General features: G+C 33.4%; 1 protein-coding gene across 8 annotated transcripts in view; it reads left to right on the plus strand.

Moving 5' to 3' along the window:
* ERBB4 (erb-b2 receptor tyrosine kinase 4) overlaps positions 1–15,335 on the plus strand; it is a 1,106,221-nt gene that overhangs the window by 1,051,566 nt on the left and 39,320 nt on the right. For all 8 annotated transcript variants that reach the window (XM_072813218.1, XM_072813222.1, XM_072813216.1 and 5 more), the window contains 5 exons: positions 1,989–2,144; positions 4,525–4,600; positions 7,877–8,023; positions 10,112–10,209; positions 11,875–12,045. In XM_072813218.1, the coding sequence (XP_072669319.1) occupies positions 1,989–2,144; positions 4,525–4,600; positions 7,877–8,023; positions 10,112–10,209; positions 11,875–12,045 (648 nt within the window). The remainder of the gene's footprint in view (positions 1–1,988; positions 2,145–4,524; positions 4,601–7,876; positions 8,024–10,111; positions 10,210–11,874; positions 12,046–15,335) is intronic.

The following is a 15,335-nucleotide window of genomic DNA, read 5'->3' on the forward strand; positions in this document are numbered from 1 at the left end:
CATGGTATTGGTGCCACTGCATGTGTTCTCTCTAACTCCAACTTCCGTCTCACCTTGCCCAACTGGTGGACATCTTTAAACTTGACTTAGGCCTCAGGATATCTCTGAAGGCTCCCCTCACACACGCACTTGCTAGGCTAGGCTATAGATGATCCTCAAAACACGGTTCTCCTAAATGCCTTTACATATATCACCCTGATTCATTCAAGTCTGTATTCCACGTCTGCCCACTTCATTAATAGCTCTGTCCTCCTTCAGTGAACATATTTCTCTCTTTTTTTGTTTCTCTGATGTCTAGCACAGAGCCTGGAACATAGTGTGTGTTTCGTCATTGTGTGTTGATCTGAATATTAACTCATTGCCAACACACTTTGCATATTCCTATATGAAGGTGGTAGGAAAGGTGAATGTTTTTGTGGACATTTCTTAAAGGGGCAAATCATTGAAAAAAATCTTTATCTCCAAGGCAGTAAGTCTGTGTTTTGGTCCCTTAAATCATATAAGGGCTGTATGTTTTTAGATTCACTTTATTCTAGGAATTTCCAAGTTAGCACAATCAAACAGAAAGCACTGTTTAGGGAAGAGAATAAAACCTTAGAAATCTCAGTTGTGGACTGATTTCAGAAAACACTAATACAAGTGGTGGTCACCCAACTGCTGACCAGTTGGACCATATCAGGCAGTATGTGCACTGGTTGTATATAATGGACATTGATAGTATAGTGTTTGGCTCATGATCATGTTTGAAGCAATCGTCTCTTTACACTACATTGAGTATACAGTTCACCATATTTTTCTTATTTTTTTAACCTATGTGATTTAAGTGCCTATTTTCCACAGATTTTGTTTTGATATCAGCAACTGTTAATCCTCAGAGTCCTGCAATTATAATGTTAACTACCAACACCTTTGATTTGCAATTGGTATACAGTATGCTGTAACCATTTTTTCTTTTTTTTTTTTTGCTTTAACCATTTTCTAATAATTCTGATTTGTTTTTGAATGACAACACCTTTTTCCCTCTGAAATCCTCAAGTATAGAATTCCTCTAACACTTCAATAAGAATATATTCACTCTAATCTAGGCCTCTGAGTTTACTTCCTTAATTTTATATAAACCTTTAGTTAAGGCTGTTTAATGATTCTTAGTTTCCCTACTGGTAAAGTAAAATTAATATGTATTGCTTCTATGGATTATGGAAATATACATATGAATATACATGCATATGAATATACACATGAACATATTTAGATATATGTGGATACATATCATTGTTGACAATCAGTAATACATTTTATTTTTAATTACCCTATATGTTTAATGGAAAAACATATTAAAGGTTCATTTCAGGATCATTATAAACAATGTAATTTCACTTGTGGGTTCTTATAATGACTACTAATGTCATTGAAGCCATTTTTTAAAATTAGAGGCTTTTAATGCCTCTAAGGTATAGTTCATTTTTTGCATAATTAATAAGAATAATATGATTCTTAAGCCTTGATACAATCTATGGTGGTGATTTTGGCACCATTAAACCTTCATATGAATTTTTTTAATTTTTTAAAATTATGGATGGGTCTCTTTGTTTCGAGCATACAGGGAGGATGACATAAAGCATGAGTTATTGAGAGCACAAATAGAAATATGTGGGTCAGTCTAAGTGTATGTTAGCTTATCTACTGAGACACACGCACACCTCACTAATGAAAGTGTTTGCAAAAGAGTATAAAGTCTCTGAGAAAAAAAAATGATCTAACATTTAGCTCATGTACAGGTAAATCTTGATAGGACTTTAGGTAGAAAAGGCCAAGAACTATTTGTGATTTGCTTTTTATCCTAGGTTTTTACTAATTTTGAAAATATTCCGAGATTCTGGCTTCACTTGGAGAAATCAAGCACTTGCAACTGAAGGCAAAGAAACTGCTTTTTAGACAATAAAAAAGCCTAGTCATTAACTATCATTTTGGAACTTGGTATTTTTCAGGGGATGATGTACCTGGAAGAAAGACGACTTGTTCATCGGGACTTGGCAGCCCGAAATGTCTTAGTGAAATCTCCAAACCATGTGAAAATCACAGATTTTGGACTAGCCAGACTCTTAGAAGGAGATGAAAAAGAGTATAATGCTGATGGAGGAAAGGTGGGTCTCTTTTTAGAGAAATATTGCTTGAAAATATGTATGATATCCTTTTGTCTTCTTACATGTTATAGGAAGCAGCCACTCAGTCTGAGGTTATGAGAGTATAAAAATCTCAGTTCCATCATTTGCCTTCTCTTTCACCGAGGGAAATATAAAAATTATATAAAAATTATATAAAAATTACATAAAACGTCCATTTCTCAAAAGTAGCCAAAATAAGATAATTTATCTCTAGTGGTCTTCATATCACATCCAGTGTTGGGAAGAGGGTGGATCCTTAGGAAATATAGAAATTATACTTTAATCCAGGACCATAGAAATTGTTTCATTGATTCTAAGAACACAGGACTGATATACAACAGAAAGACATAACTATTCTTTTCATAGATTAGAGAGAAGCCTGGCTACTACCAAGAACCATAACTCATTAGAATTTAACTTCTAATCCTCTTTTACCAGATACCACAGATTCTTCTTATCTGGCTCAATTTTTTTTTTAAGCTTTTATTGTAACATATGATGGACCAATTTGCTGTATTTATTATCTGATTGTAGAATGTAGGCTACTATATTCTGAGGATCTTAACAGTATCATTGCCTTTCTTATTTTTCTGACTTGCCTCTGGCCTTACCTGACAACCGTGCTCCTCCATACGGCCTCAGAGCAGACCTTAGTTCAAGCTCTTGTTTTTTTCTCATTAACCACTATTTAAATTACCATTCTTGCTAAACAGTGAGGCTATCTGCTCTCCATCTAGAGGTCACTCTAGCTTAATGTGAGAAAACTTAGATCAGGAGAGGCCAAATGAAATAGCAAATGCATCCTTCACCTATGGTGATGTACAAACACATGCTAACCAAAAAAAAAAAAAAAAGTGATTGATATACATATATATAAATTGATATATATATAAATATTTATCGTATGCCTTATTTATCATGAGCCATCCAGGTATATATTATAAATATTTTGCAATGATAGGCTTCCAAATGCTTAACATTGATTTTATTATGTCATGTAGTAGATGATTTTTATATAACTTTATACAATCTTATGTAACTATATATATCTATTCAAATCTTATCACAAAAGAAAAATTCTTTAAAAACTCTGCAGTTTTGTAGTATTTCCTAATCTTTCCTTGATTTTATTAGACGGTTTTGCCTGTTTACTACCAAATTGCAGCAGTTTGAGACCATAGCTTTGAAATTCACTGCAAGATTGCACAGTAGAAGTCTATAAATCACATGACTTCACTTGTCTTAAGAACATACAGCTGTAGGATTTGTCTAAAGCAAGATTCATTATAGCTTTAAGTGCCTAGTAACCATTAAGTCTTTATCAAGCCACCTGTGATTTAAACTTACTTCTTTAACACAATGGCCGTAGTCCATAAAGTCGGCTAACTCCTTGCCCACAGGGAAATCACTTTCACTGTGTCTTCTGTTCCCTTTCACTGAATACCATGATTCTGTCGTAGTTACCTTGGTGTCACCTTGGTGAGCAGCGAACCTCATGATTTCAAAAGCCTATTTAGTTTTAAGCTTTCTACTGCAAAGTAAAAGTGTTTATCTTTATTCCGTAGAACCTAATTATATTTCCAGCTATATAATGCTGCCCTTCCTAGTTGAGACTTATTCTGCTGACCCATCATCAGCAGGGTATGTGAGTTGAGTTGTTTTTCCTGTTGTGATGATAGATTTGTACTCATCCTCTCACATTCTTTTATATAATTCCGAGTTTGAAAATGGCACATATTTTCAATACTGGCTAACCAAGACAAGGGAGATCATTTGTGGCTGGGGAACAAAGCAAGCCTAACTCTGGGATTCATTGCTTTAGAGGCTTAAGGGACCAAATCATATGAGAGGAAGAAGGTGCGGGCAAGTTTAGGAAGAGTCTATTTTACTGGTGGCCAGAAATTTTGTGAGGGGGAAAAAAAGGGTAAGTAAAAATGTAAGGAATCTCATTGGGGGAAAAAAATGTAGTAAACCATATTTCTAGAAGCACATCTCTTAAATGTTTAGAATTGATATTGTGAGTCATAGTTAACTAGTAACTAAACTAATTGATAAACATTATTAAGAACTATAGAAAATCATACTGTTTTACTTATCATTGTTTATGAAGCTTTTAAAAATAAATATATCTTTAGGTTAATTCACTTTAAGAATTTTATAAATTTCAGTTCATTGTTCTCTGTATTGAAAAATAATATGTTTATTATTATTATATATGTATTTTCTATACACACAAAAATACACATCAAAAAATACAATTGAGACAAGCCAGCGACTCATATTTTGGGAAATGAATATAGTAATAACCTTTTATGTAGCTATAAAACTTTCACTTTTTATTTCTCTTTTTATTTCTCAGATGCCAATTAAATGGATGGCTCTCGAGTGTATACACTATAGAAAATTCACCCATCAGAGTGATGTTTGGAGCTATGGTAAATAAATCTTCCTTGTGAATTAAGGGTTTTAAAGCAAAAATAAATATATTAGGCTCATGTAAAATCCTAAGCCAATTTATTTTATTGTGTTGGAAATACCACCTTACAAGCCTTGTTTCCTAAAGGAATTAACTCTTTGCTCTTCCAGTTACAAAAATGAAACTCTAAATTGTATCATTTATCTACCTTTTTTGTCATTCCTTGGTTCTCTGTTATAAGCTAATATATTAAAGTCTCACTTGAGTTGTCTATCATAACCTTTGGTTTGGTAACAACTTTTCTGATCATTTTGACAGAAAAAAATAGCCAATTTTAGTTTAGGAAAAATGTCATAGAGCCTCCTAGCCTTAATTTTCAAAAGCTCTTTGAAAGTATGTTAAAAATAAAAGAATTTCTGTTCTATAATAAGAAAGAGGTTATTTTTGTAACAAAGAACAATTACTGAAAGCAGTAAGGTGAGACCAATAAATGTGAGGGGAGAAATAAGAGAGAAGATTTCTAGTTGCAGCTTTGATTTTAATTTACAAACTACTTTGGAATAAACAGACACATTAGAGAGTGACTACTATGAACTAGAAAAGAGTAATTTTAAATATTGAATTTAATTGCATTTATTCAATTGTTGAGATGAGATACTTACATGTATGTGGCGATTTACAACTTACGTTCATCCGGGTATTATTAAGAATGAATCAGAGACGCCTGGGTGGCTCAGTGGTTGAGCATCTGCCTTTGGCTCAAGTGATCCCAGGATTGGGGATCAAGCATTAGGCTTCCTGTAGGGAGTCTGGTCCTCCCTCTGCCTATGTCTCTGCCTTTCTCTGTGTCTCTCTTGAATAAAAAAAATAAATAATCTTAAAAAAAGGAATGAATCAACACCTTTTCTAAGTTTAAATATAAACATAAAACCATATTTCTTACAAATAAAAACCACAACCCCCATTTAAGCAAAAAGGTGGTGGTGTGACTTGAAAGCATGGTACAATTTAGTTCACTAAAATTTAAGCCTAGCTTTATCTTTGTTTTTGTTTTTAGAAAGAAAGACTTAATCCATTCAATCATTAAAGAACTTACACCTCTTATCTAGAAAAGCACAAATTATCTTAAAAAAAAAATTAAGACATTTCTGTAAAGTGTTTTTTTCCCTCCACACACGTATGCTGTTGGCTTAAAATTTCCGTGAAGGTCACATGTATTCTACTAGGCTTAGAAATACAAAGTGTGCTGGGTTTGAAATTTAGGCAAGTGTAGGGAAATGATTGAAAGAATGTAGTTGCTGAACTGTAAGGACTGAATAGAAACACAAATCTACTATGTTTATTACATGATACAAATTAGTGTATATATTATATGATATAGATTTATAGATTATATTTTCTATGATAGACTTATATGTTATCATATGTGTTTTGATATATGACATACATATCATTTTTTCCTTTTTCTATGTATGTTTCCCTCATTTAAATATAGCAATCAAACAATTTTAAACAACCTCTACAATAAGTACATAGATAGATAGATAGATAGATAGATAGATAGATAGATAGATAGATAAATACTCTGCTTTGAAACATAGCCCAGGTCATCAACCCATATCTATAAGACATTTTAAGATTTTTATGATGTATCATAGTTGATTGCAAAAGGTATACAAGGCAAAGAGAAACACAATGTTTACAATGCACCTTTGTGGCAAATTGCCACTGGATGCATCTTTATTTTTATAAAAATAAATATGTATTAGCTATGGTTTATAGGTTCAAATGACAGAATTGTAAGTTTTGAGGATGTTTCTGGTTCAGTTTTTCTGAGATTGTCCCTCTGCATGAAGCCATCTCTGTTTAACCCTATCTTGCGTTCATTCCTGCAAGGATAGAGTTGGATTGCTATTGGCAGAGGTGGGGGTTTTGCTGTTCCTGCTTTTGTTTTTGTATTTATGTGTTTATTATATTTTCCATCATTTTGATTTGTAATTGGATTGCATTTTGTTTATATTGGAAGTTCTGATAGAGATGTGAGTGTCTATTCTTTTATAACTGCATATATAAGTTAACAAAATATCCTCATCAAATACATGTTCTGTAAATATGTATTTATATTGACTGACTGAATATAGATGGACAGCCATCCACTTCTTAACTTGTTCCAGCCTGTCTCATGGACACTGAATTTTAATTATTGGTTCTACAGAGCCATTCCTTGATGTGCAAAATTAAGTAGGATTTAAACAAGATCAAACACTTAAATTGTGTCACTAGTTACATTTTTACATTATATTTAAAACTCATAAGATTTAAAAAATAATAAGCAAAATCAGGTAACCATGGCAATAATTAGGTAATAAGGATATTATAAAGTATAATTTGAAGATCACATATACTTTTATATTTTAAGCTTTGTATTTTTATTAGTAGTCAATGATAAGTATTATGAGCTAAAAAAAGACTTCAGTTTGAATAAATAATTATTACAGATGGAAGTAAAAAAAACATAGTCCTAATTAATGGATTTTACATAAAAATATGCTTTGTATGCTATGTGAACCAATCAAAATTCATTGGTAAAACTCTTACACACAGCTATTTCTGAATGTACAAGCCTACCCTTAAGAAATGGTGACTTTTTAATTGTATAATTATGAGATCATAAAGAGGAGTATAGGGTATATTTTCTTGTTCAAATTAGAATCATTATATTTTTAAGCATTTTATTTATTCATGAGAGAGAGAGGCAGAGACACAGGGAGAGGGAGAAGCAGGCTCCATGCAGGGAGCCGGACATGGGATTTGATCCCCGGTCTCCAGGATCACACCCTGGGCCAAAGGTGATGCTAAACCGCTGAGCCACCCGGGCTGCCTTCATTAAAAATTTCAAGACAATAATATGATAGTAGAATTTCCCATAAAGATTTTGTCATTGGGCTTCTTCTAATGGACATAGAAATCTGAAGAGCCTTTCTTTAGACTATTTTTTTAAATTTATTTATGTATTTGAGAGAGAGAGTAGAGGGGGAGGGCAGAGTCTTAAGCAGATGCCACATTGAGTGAGCACAGATCCTGATGCGGGGCTCAATCCCACCATCCTGAGATGACAACCTCAGCCAAAGCCAAGAGTCTGAATGCTTAATGGATTGTGTCACCCAAGCGCCCTCCCTCTTTAGACTATTTTTGACTGCCTTTCTAAGGAGCTTTCTTTTGTCACTGGCATACAGCTGGTTTCTTCAAAGAGTGTTGTTAATATGCTTATGTAAATATTTGATCTCCAATTTAGGAGTCACTATATGGGAACTGATGACATTTGGAGGAAAACCCTACGATGGAATTCCAACCCGAGAAATCCCTGATTTATTAGAGAAAGGAGAACGTTTGCCGCAGCCTCCTATCTGCACTATTGACGTTTACATGGTCATGGTCAAATGTAAGATTGCAAAATAATTTTATCATCACCATCATCATGCTTAGTAAAGTAATAGTATGGATTAATCTACCTGCATAATGTTTTTTGATATTGAAAAATATGAAAGTTCAAAATAATTATGAAAAAAGATCATGTAAACACCTGTGTTTGTGTGCTTATTGTTAATAGGAAGCAATATGCATGCTTCCACGTTATAAAGTCAAAATTTTATGACTCTTCCTCTTCTGATTCATTTCACTTTGAATCTTATCATTTCCATGACAATCAAATTGTCTTTCATAAAGAGATGTAATTAGTCACAATAATGTTAGTCATCTTTATAGGAAAATAGCAGTCTAAACAAATGGTTTAAATACAAAGGGAGAAAGCTTGAAACTGATAGTTTAAAAAAATGAATTAAATGGAAATAGGTTTACCAATTTTAGTCAACAGGAAATTAGCAGAGCAGAATGGGAAATGGAAAGACGTGAATCTACAGTGAAAAAGATTATGAATGCTTACTTTTTTCGATTTGATCATTTGTTTACATCAAATGCTCTTTTCTTCCTCCTTTCTATGCCCCAGACACATATGTATTATAAATGTGTTTTGGCAGCCTAGGCTCTTAATTTAAATAGAATTAGAGAAGTCTCTGGAGTTTCCTACTTAATTTAAGTGAGATTAACATTCAGCAATCTTTCTTGTGTAATCTGGGGTTTTCCCCTTTTGATTTACACAGGGTTAGCAAAGAAACAAACTGGTGAAGGTGAATAAGCATCTTATTAATAAGAGACTTTGGACCCAGATCCACTCAGATTTATATTCATGACATGTGTGATACATTCTGACAGTAAGGAAGAAATAAAAAATGTGCTTTCCAGTTCAGGTCAGCATGCCCTTTTCTCTAAGCATAGTTCTATTTACTCAATATTTAGTTAGAAAGATACTGATACCTCCCGGCGAAGTTAACCTTTTTTGATTCCAATAGTTCCAGAAATACCTATTTTCTCATTAGCATTTTTTTTTGTAAGTGAATGCATATAGTTGAGCTTTGTTAAGAGAGAAAAAATGCAGGTGATACTAATGATACATGAAATGACACACACAGACTTCCCAGAACAAGAATAAAAATTGAACTCCTGGAAAAGGGAAACAAACCTTATAGCTTTATTGGATCAAACATCATTCAGGAGTCATCTATGGAAGGAACTTTAAAAACATGCATGCATTATATAATTTGATCTCATAACTAGCATCAGAGGTAATTTAAAATACTTTGTTTAGATACTCTGATGAAACAATGAAAAAAATCAGGAAAATATTTTGCCTAATAGAGTTTTACCTTGCTTTTGTGAATTTTAATACTTAAGAAGACAGTCATTTGGCAAGAAAATCAAGGAAAGCTTGGTGCTTTAATTTTTGTGATCTCACCAGCTAAACAGTGCCTGGGGAGATGGGACCCACTTTATCTAGAGTCCCAGCTAAATAATAATACATACCTTGAAAATTGCTGATAGTATTTTTATGCTGCAAAGGCTAGTACTTAGATAAGCTAATGGCTATTGCTGAACAAGCATTACCCATAACTTTGCATTTTCTTTTTCCCCACCAGGAAAGAGGTGGCACAAGAAAGTTGCTTTTTCTTCCTTTTTCCCCTCTGTGCTGGTATACTCCATTGTAACCAGAGCTTGTATTCCATGTCACTCCTGACATAAACTAATAAATCCTATCCCAGTCACCTCTTTTATAACCATCAAAGAGATGTTTAAAAAATAAAAATTCTCTCCATACTTAAGAAAAAAAGATCTGAGATTCTCTAAGTTCCCAGAGTTAGCCTAGGTTATATTTTTAAGAAGAAAAATTAATTTTAAATTAGATCAACAAAGTGAAAAGTCTCTGTTATTCTATCATATATTATATTTTGCTAACAAATATCAACAAACTGATTCAGATAGAACCTCACCTATTGGATTGTTTAACTTTCTTTGTTTTTTTTAGATCATTGTTACTGAAACAATATTTTTCAAACTTAGCCTATGTTTTCATAAAATGTACATCCTGCTTCTTGCTAATTATGGGTATAAATGACTCTTGTGTGTGAATTTCTAGGTTGGATGATTGATGCTGACAGTAGGCCTAAATTTAAGGAACTGGCTGCTGAGTTTTCGAGGATGGCTCGAGACCCTCAAAGATATCTAGTCATTCAGGTGAGTACATATCTGGTCTTTGGAACTGTGGAAATCACCACTCATAGTCGATTAACTAAAGCAGAATATCATGTGAAATGACTTATGGAAAAGAGCCTTTTACTCTATGTCAGAACCACTTCTAAAAATCTTCCCTTAGTATTCAAGTGCCTCTGCTACTGAACAGCCAGATAATTATGATTATCCATATACATAAAAAGCCCTTCTCCCCAGACAAGCCTTCTAGCACTCTGCTTTTTATTAACATGCGTTAAGTCATGTCCATTATTATAATCTTCCCTTTTCAGAATAAAAGCAAGATGGATTTTTGTTTGAATCCTGTCCATGGTTGAAGACAGTGAATTAAAAGTTTCAACATATTGACATTAAAATTTCCTAAAAAAAATATTTAGAAATATATTTCACTTTGGGAGATATACAATATCCAAGCAATAATTCCAATTCAAGTGAATTGATGTACATATGAATCAAATGATAGCCCAAAAGAACATTTTATATTAAACACTACAAAAAATGGAGCGGATAATTAAAAAGTTATATTTTTCTATGATTATTTTGACCAAAATCATAAACAAATGCACCTTGGGTTACGCTGAATTAATTTTCCTCAATAAAACAAGGTAGCGTTTATCTTCCTATCAGTAGTCTGACATGAAGATAAAAGCCAGGTTTTAGAATAGTTTCCAGTTATCTTTTCCCAAATTAATTTGCATAAACAACTTGTTTGCAAAAATATCACATAATTCTGAAAAATGAAAAGACACATTTAAGAAATAGATGAAATAAAAAAGAGTGGGATTTTGCTGCCTCTCCCACCTTCATTTATATTATTTGCCATTTATGCTGTGATTTTGAAAGCTATCACTTTAACAGTGTTCTGCTATAGGACAAATCATGGAGTCTCTATGTCCTGAGAACTCTACAATATCAAACCAACTAAATACAATAAAGATTGAAAAGTCAATTGTCCTTTGTTATTTATTCTTAAAGTCACAGCTCAAACATCCTGGCAATGAAGTGTACCATTATTCTAAGATCTGAAATAAATTATGCCTCCCTCAGAACAACCAGAGCAGGGCACCTGGGTGGCTCAGTGTTTGAGCGGCTGGTCGTGATCCCTGGGCCCTGGGATCGAGTCCTGCCTCAGCCTCCTCGCAGGGAGCCTGCTTCTCCCTCTGCCTGTCTTTGCCTCTCTCTAAATAAATAAAATCTTAAAAAGAAAAACCCCCCAAAACCCAGAGCATTCTGCTTTATTCATCTTTTTTTTAAAGGTTTTATTTATCTATTCATGAGAGACAGAGAGAGAGGCAGAGACACAGGCAGAGGGAGAAGTAGGCTCCTCGCAGGGAGCCCCATGTGGGACTCGATCCGGGATTTCAGGATCACACCCTGAACTGAAGGCAGCCGCTCAACCGCTGAGCCACCCAGGCATCCCTGCTTTATTCATCTCTAATGGTATTTATCATATTCTGTTAAATTTATTTATCTAGCTAAGTATGTTACAGGCTCCTTCATGATTGGTAATTGTATTAGGGAATTTTTTTAAAAACAAGTGCATGAATTTTCAGCTACTTATTTTATAGTACATACATTTTCTGCAAAGTCCACATATTGAAGATGAAACGAAGAATCATATTTTTGTTTGTCTGGTGGGCAAACTTTTAGGGTGACGATCGCATGAAGCTTCCCAGTCCAAATGACAGCAAGTTCTTTCAGAATCTCTTGGATGAAGAGGATTTGGAAGACATGATGGATGCTGAGGAATACTTGGTCCCTCAGGCGTTCAACATTCCACCTCCCATCTACACTTCCAGAGCAAGAATTGACTCAAATAGGGTAAGAAACAATTATATACCACCTCCCATATTATTCCTGAGAAATAAAATCATGCAAATATATTGTAAGCTCTAGAATTACAGAATAATTATGCAGCTCATTTCAGTGTGATTTCTAGATTTAAAAGCCACGATATCAATGAAAGATAGGCCATAAATAGTTAATTTTGAAACATAAGCATGACTAATAAAATAAGTTCCCTGACATATCTTTAAGATTTCAAGAGGAGAAAAGTTTCCTTTGTCTTATGTCAATTAAATCTTAGTTTTAAGAAATCTACCAATTCAAACTAATAAAACTATGTGTTTATAAATAAATGAAAATTCTTAACAAGCTAGGCTCTCTTAAGAAGAGGAGATGACAGCAGTCAAGAGGTAATACAAGTACAATTCTCACTTAAGGTACTTTAAATAGGGGCACTTGGGTGGTGGCTCAGTGGTTGAGCGTCTGCCTTCAGTTCAGGTTGTGATTCCAGAGTCCTAGAATTGAGTCCCATGTCAAGCTCCCTGTGTGGAGCCTGCCTCTCCCTCTGCCTGTGTCTCTGCCTCTCTATATGTCTCTCACGAATAAATAAATAAAATCTTAAAAAAACAAAAACAGTTCTTTAAAAAATGAGGACTTTAAACATTTTCTGTCATTTTTAAGTAGAAACAGAAAACTGCAATACTTTGAACTTTATCAGTCATTTTGGGAAGACTACTGAATCACTTCTAAGATGTAGATTTAAGTTTCGAAAGAAACTTCTGAAAAGAATTGGAATTTAATTTTAAATATTAAACGCACTCTATATGAATCCCATTCTTTTTCTAAAAACTGTCAATCCATGTGTTCACTCATTTATTTTTAAAAATTCATTCATTATTCACTTAACATGTATTGAGTACCTCTGAATGTGAGACATTATCAGATGCTTGAGATTCAAAGAATTTTGACATAACTCCACCTTCAAGAAGTGTGCAGGCATTTATGGACATTATCAGAGTGGGACAAACCGCACCCTATTTGTCCTGACCCATAAAACATAAGAAAACTTTCAACTTGCTGCTCATTTTCTAAAGTGAAGTTACTTGTTTTGTTTCAGATTCACAGCAATAATAAAGTAACACTCACCAGGTGTTTACACTGTGCCAACACATATACACTAAGTCTCTGAATCCTTACAATTATCTCCTTGGGTTCTATTATCATCTCTATCTTACAAATGAAGAAACACCATGGTTAAGGGATTTGACTGTTGGAAAATTAGCCAGTTAATGTCCACCTTCCACTGAAAGTTAGCCAGTGGAAGAGTAGGATTCTAATGCAGGCAGTCTGCCTCTACTGTACATACCCTTGCTTCAAAGTTATTGGAACATGTTATTTTCATGATAAAATTGCTTTTCTTGACAGCTACTTTAATGTTTGAGGTACATGTTGCTTGAAACCCCCCAGGTGATTTTCTTATAAAATACATTCCCCATCTACTCCATACTTTTTGCTCATTTGCCTCATTGAAATGTAGATGATGGGCTGATGTAGAGAGATGTAAAACAAAGACACCTCAATTTTTTTTCTATGAAAAAAAAAGTCATTGCATCTCAATGAGGAGAAGGTAGCTAAAGGGCTTAAAAATTAATTCAATTGATAGCCATTGAGCATCAGTCCTGTTTATGGGAAGGAGCAAAGTCTTTTAGGGGTCTAAAGGAAGCAGTTTTTTCCCTACCTATATGTTTAGCAAAGTGGCCAAATTATAACTCTGGTATTTATAATTTTATGTGACAAATTCATTACTTTTACTAAAATAGAGATGCTTCAGAAAATAGTTTTCCGTCCTTAACATGAAATCTGATAAAAGCCAAGAGCTTGAATCTTTTTCTCTTACAAAGCTTCTCACATTCCAACTTTCTGTTCATTTTAATTTAAGCTCAATGCAAGGAATCCTTAATAAAGGTTTGAATTAACTAAATGAAATTAGTGAGACAAAGTAGAAGACACATGAGGAATTATTTGGCCTTTAGTCATCATTTCGTATTCCACACTATTATTTAAACAATATTATCTGTAGATTTCTTTTTAGATTTTCAAGTCTTTGTTGAGGGAATTGTTCTTAAATACCAATTTATTTTCAGGCATTAAAAGGCCTTATTAATCATCTATATTTTCCTATTTTTTTAAAAAAAATCTAGTCTTATGTAACTTCCATGGTAATTTCTAATTTGTGCAAATGCTGTTTCCCCTACTGCTTCCTATAAAGCTAAGTTCCACTATTTTATAGTTAGAAAATAAATTACTTCAGTTTTAGGTTCTGTGGCCAATTTATGTGGCAAGGGAATATCTTAAAATGAATTTTAATCAAGTGTTTCTTGAGCATATTTGTTGAACCTTGAAACCAAAAAATAATTCTGTTTTTGAATATAGACTGTTTTGCTCACTGTTAAGTTGTAGGTAATATTCTTAAATATCTTTACAATTTCTTTCTTCATTGGTAAAATAAATACAATGGTAGTTAACTTATGTGATTGTTAAATAATTACCTTTTAAAAAGTGCCAGGCATATACTTATTCTTTTCAGAATCACTCAAATTTCATTTTTATTCATTTCTTTGTCAATGTAGTAAATAACTACATTTTCTTATAAGAATTTCTACACATTATCTGTAAAAAGTCTGTTGCTTCAGTCACTACTTGACAAGCAAATTATTTCTCCTGATGTGTTTTTTATAGCAAATAAGATATAGAAGTCATTTCTTCTATGGTGATTTTGGTGGTTTCAAACGCCTATGTATTTTGATTCATTGAAACTTTAAAGCAATGACTCAATTAAAAATACAATGTTGACATTTATCCAGCAAATTGATAGATACAAATGCAAGTAATGCTAAAAAACACCCAACTTATTTATAGCTGCTGTTATTGTTTTTATTACCTTTTAAAATATTATCTTAAATACCTTTATCACAAAAATACACCAAAACACTTACTCTGGCATGATGTAAATAGGAAAGCAAGGAAGCTAACTTCTACAAACTTCAGTTCTGTTCATCTGTGAAGTGGGGATAAAAAAAAAAAATCTCAGAATATTGTGAAGATTAACTTCTTAGGATATCTAAGCGTGTTCCCCTTTGATGGATATGTAGCAGATGCTCAGTAGTGTGGAAATAAATGAAGACCCCCCAAAAGAGAAATGTGAAGGCTCTTTATTCAGAGCTTGTTAGGTAGCAAGGGAGTTAGTTAGCCACTGCCACTTGCATTTTGGTGGAGACTCAAAGGCAGACAAAAGAGTGGGAAAGCTGTATACTGGGGAAAAGGGA

The sequence above is a fragment of the Canis lupus genome, chromosome 36, assembly GCF_048164855.1.
Source record: "Canis lupus baileyi chromosome 36, mCanLup2.hap1, whole genome shotgun sequence".
Taxonomy (NCBI): domain Eukaryota; kingdom Metazoa; phylum Chordata; class Mammalia; order Carnivora; family Canidae; genus Canis; species Canis lupus.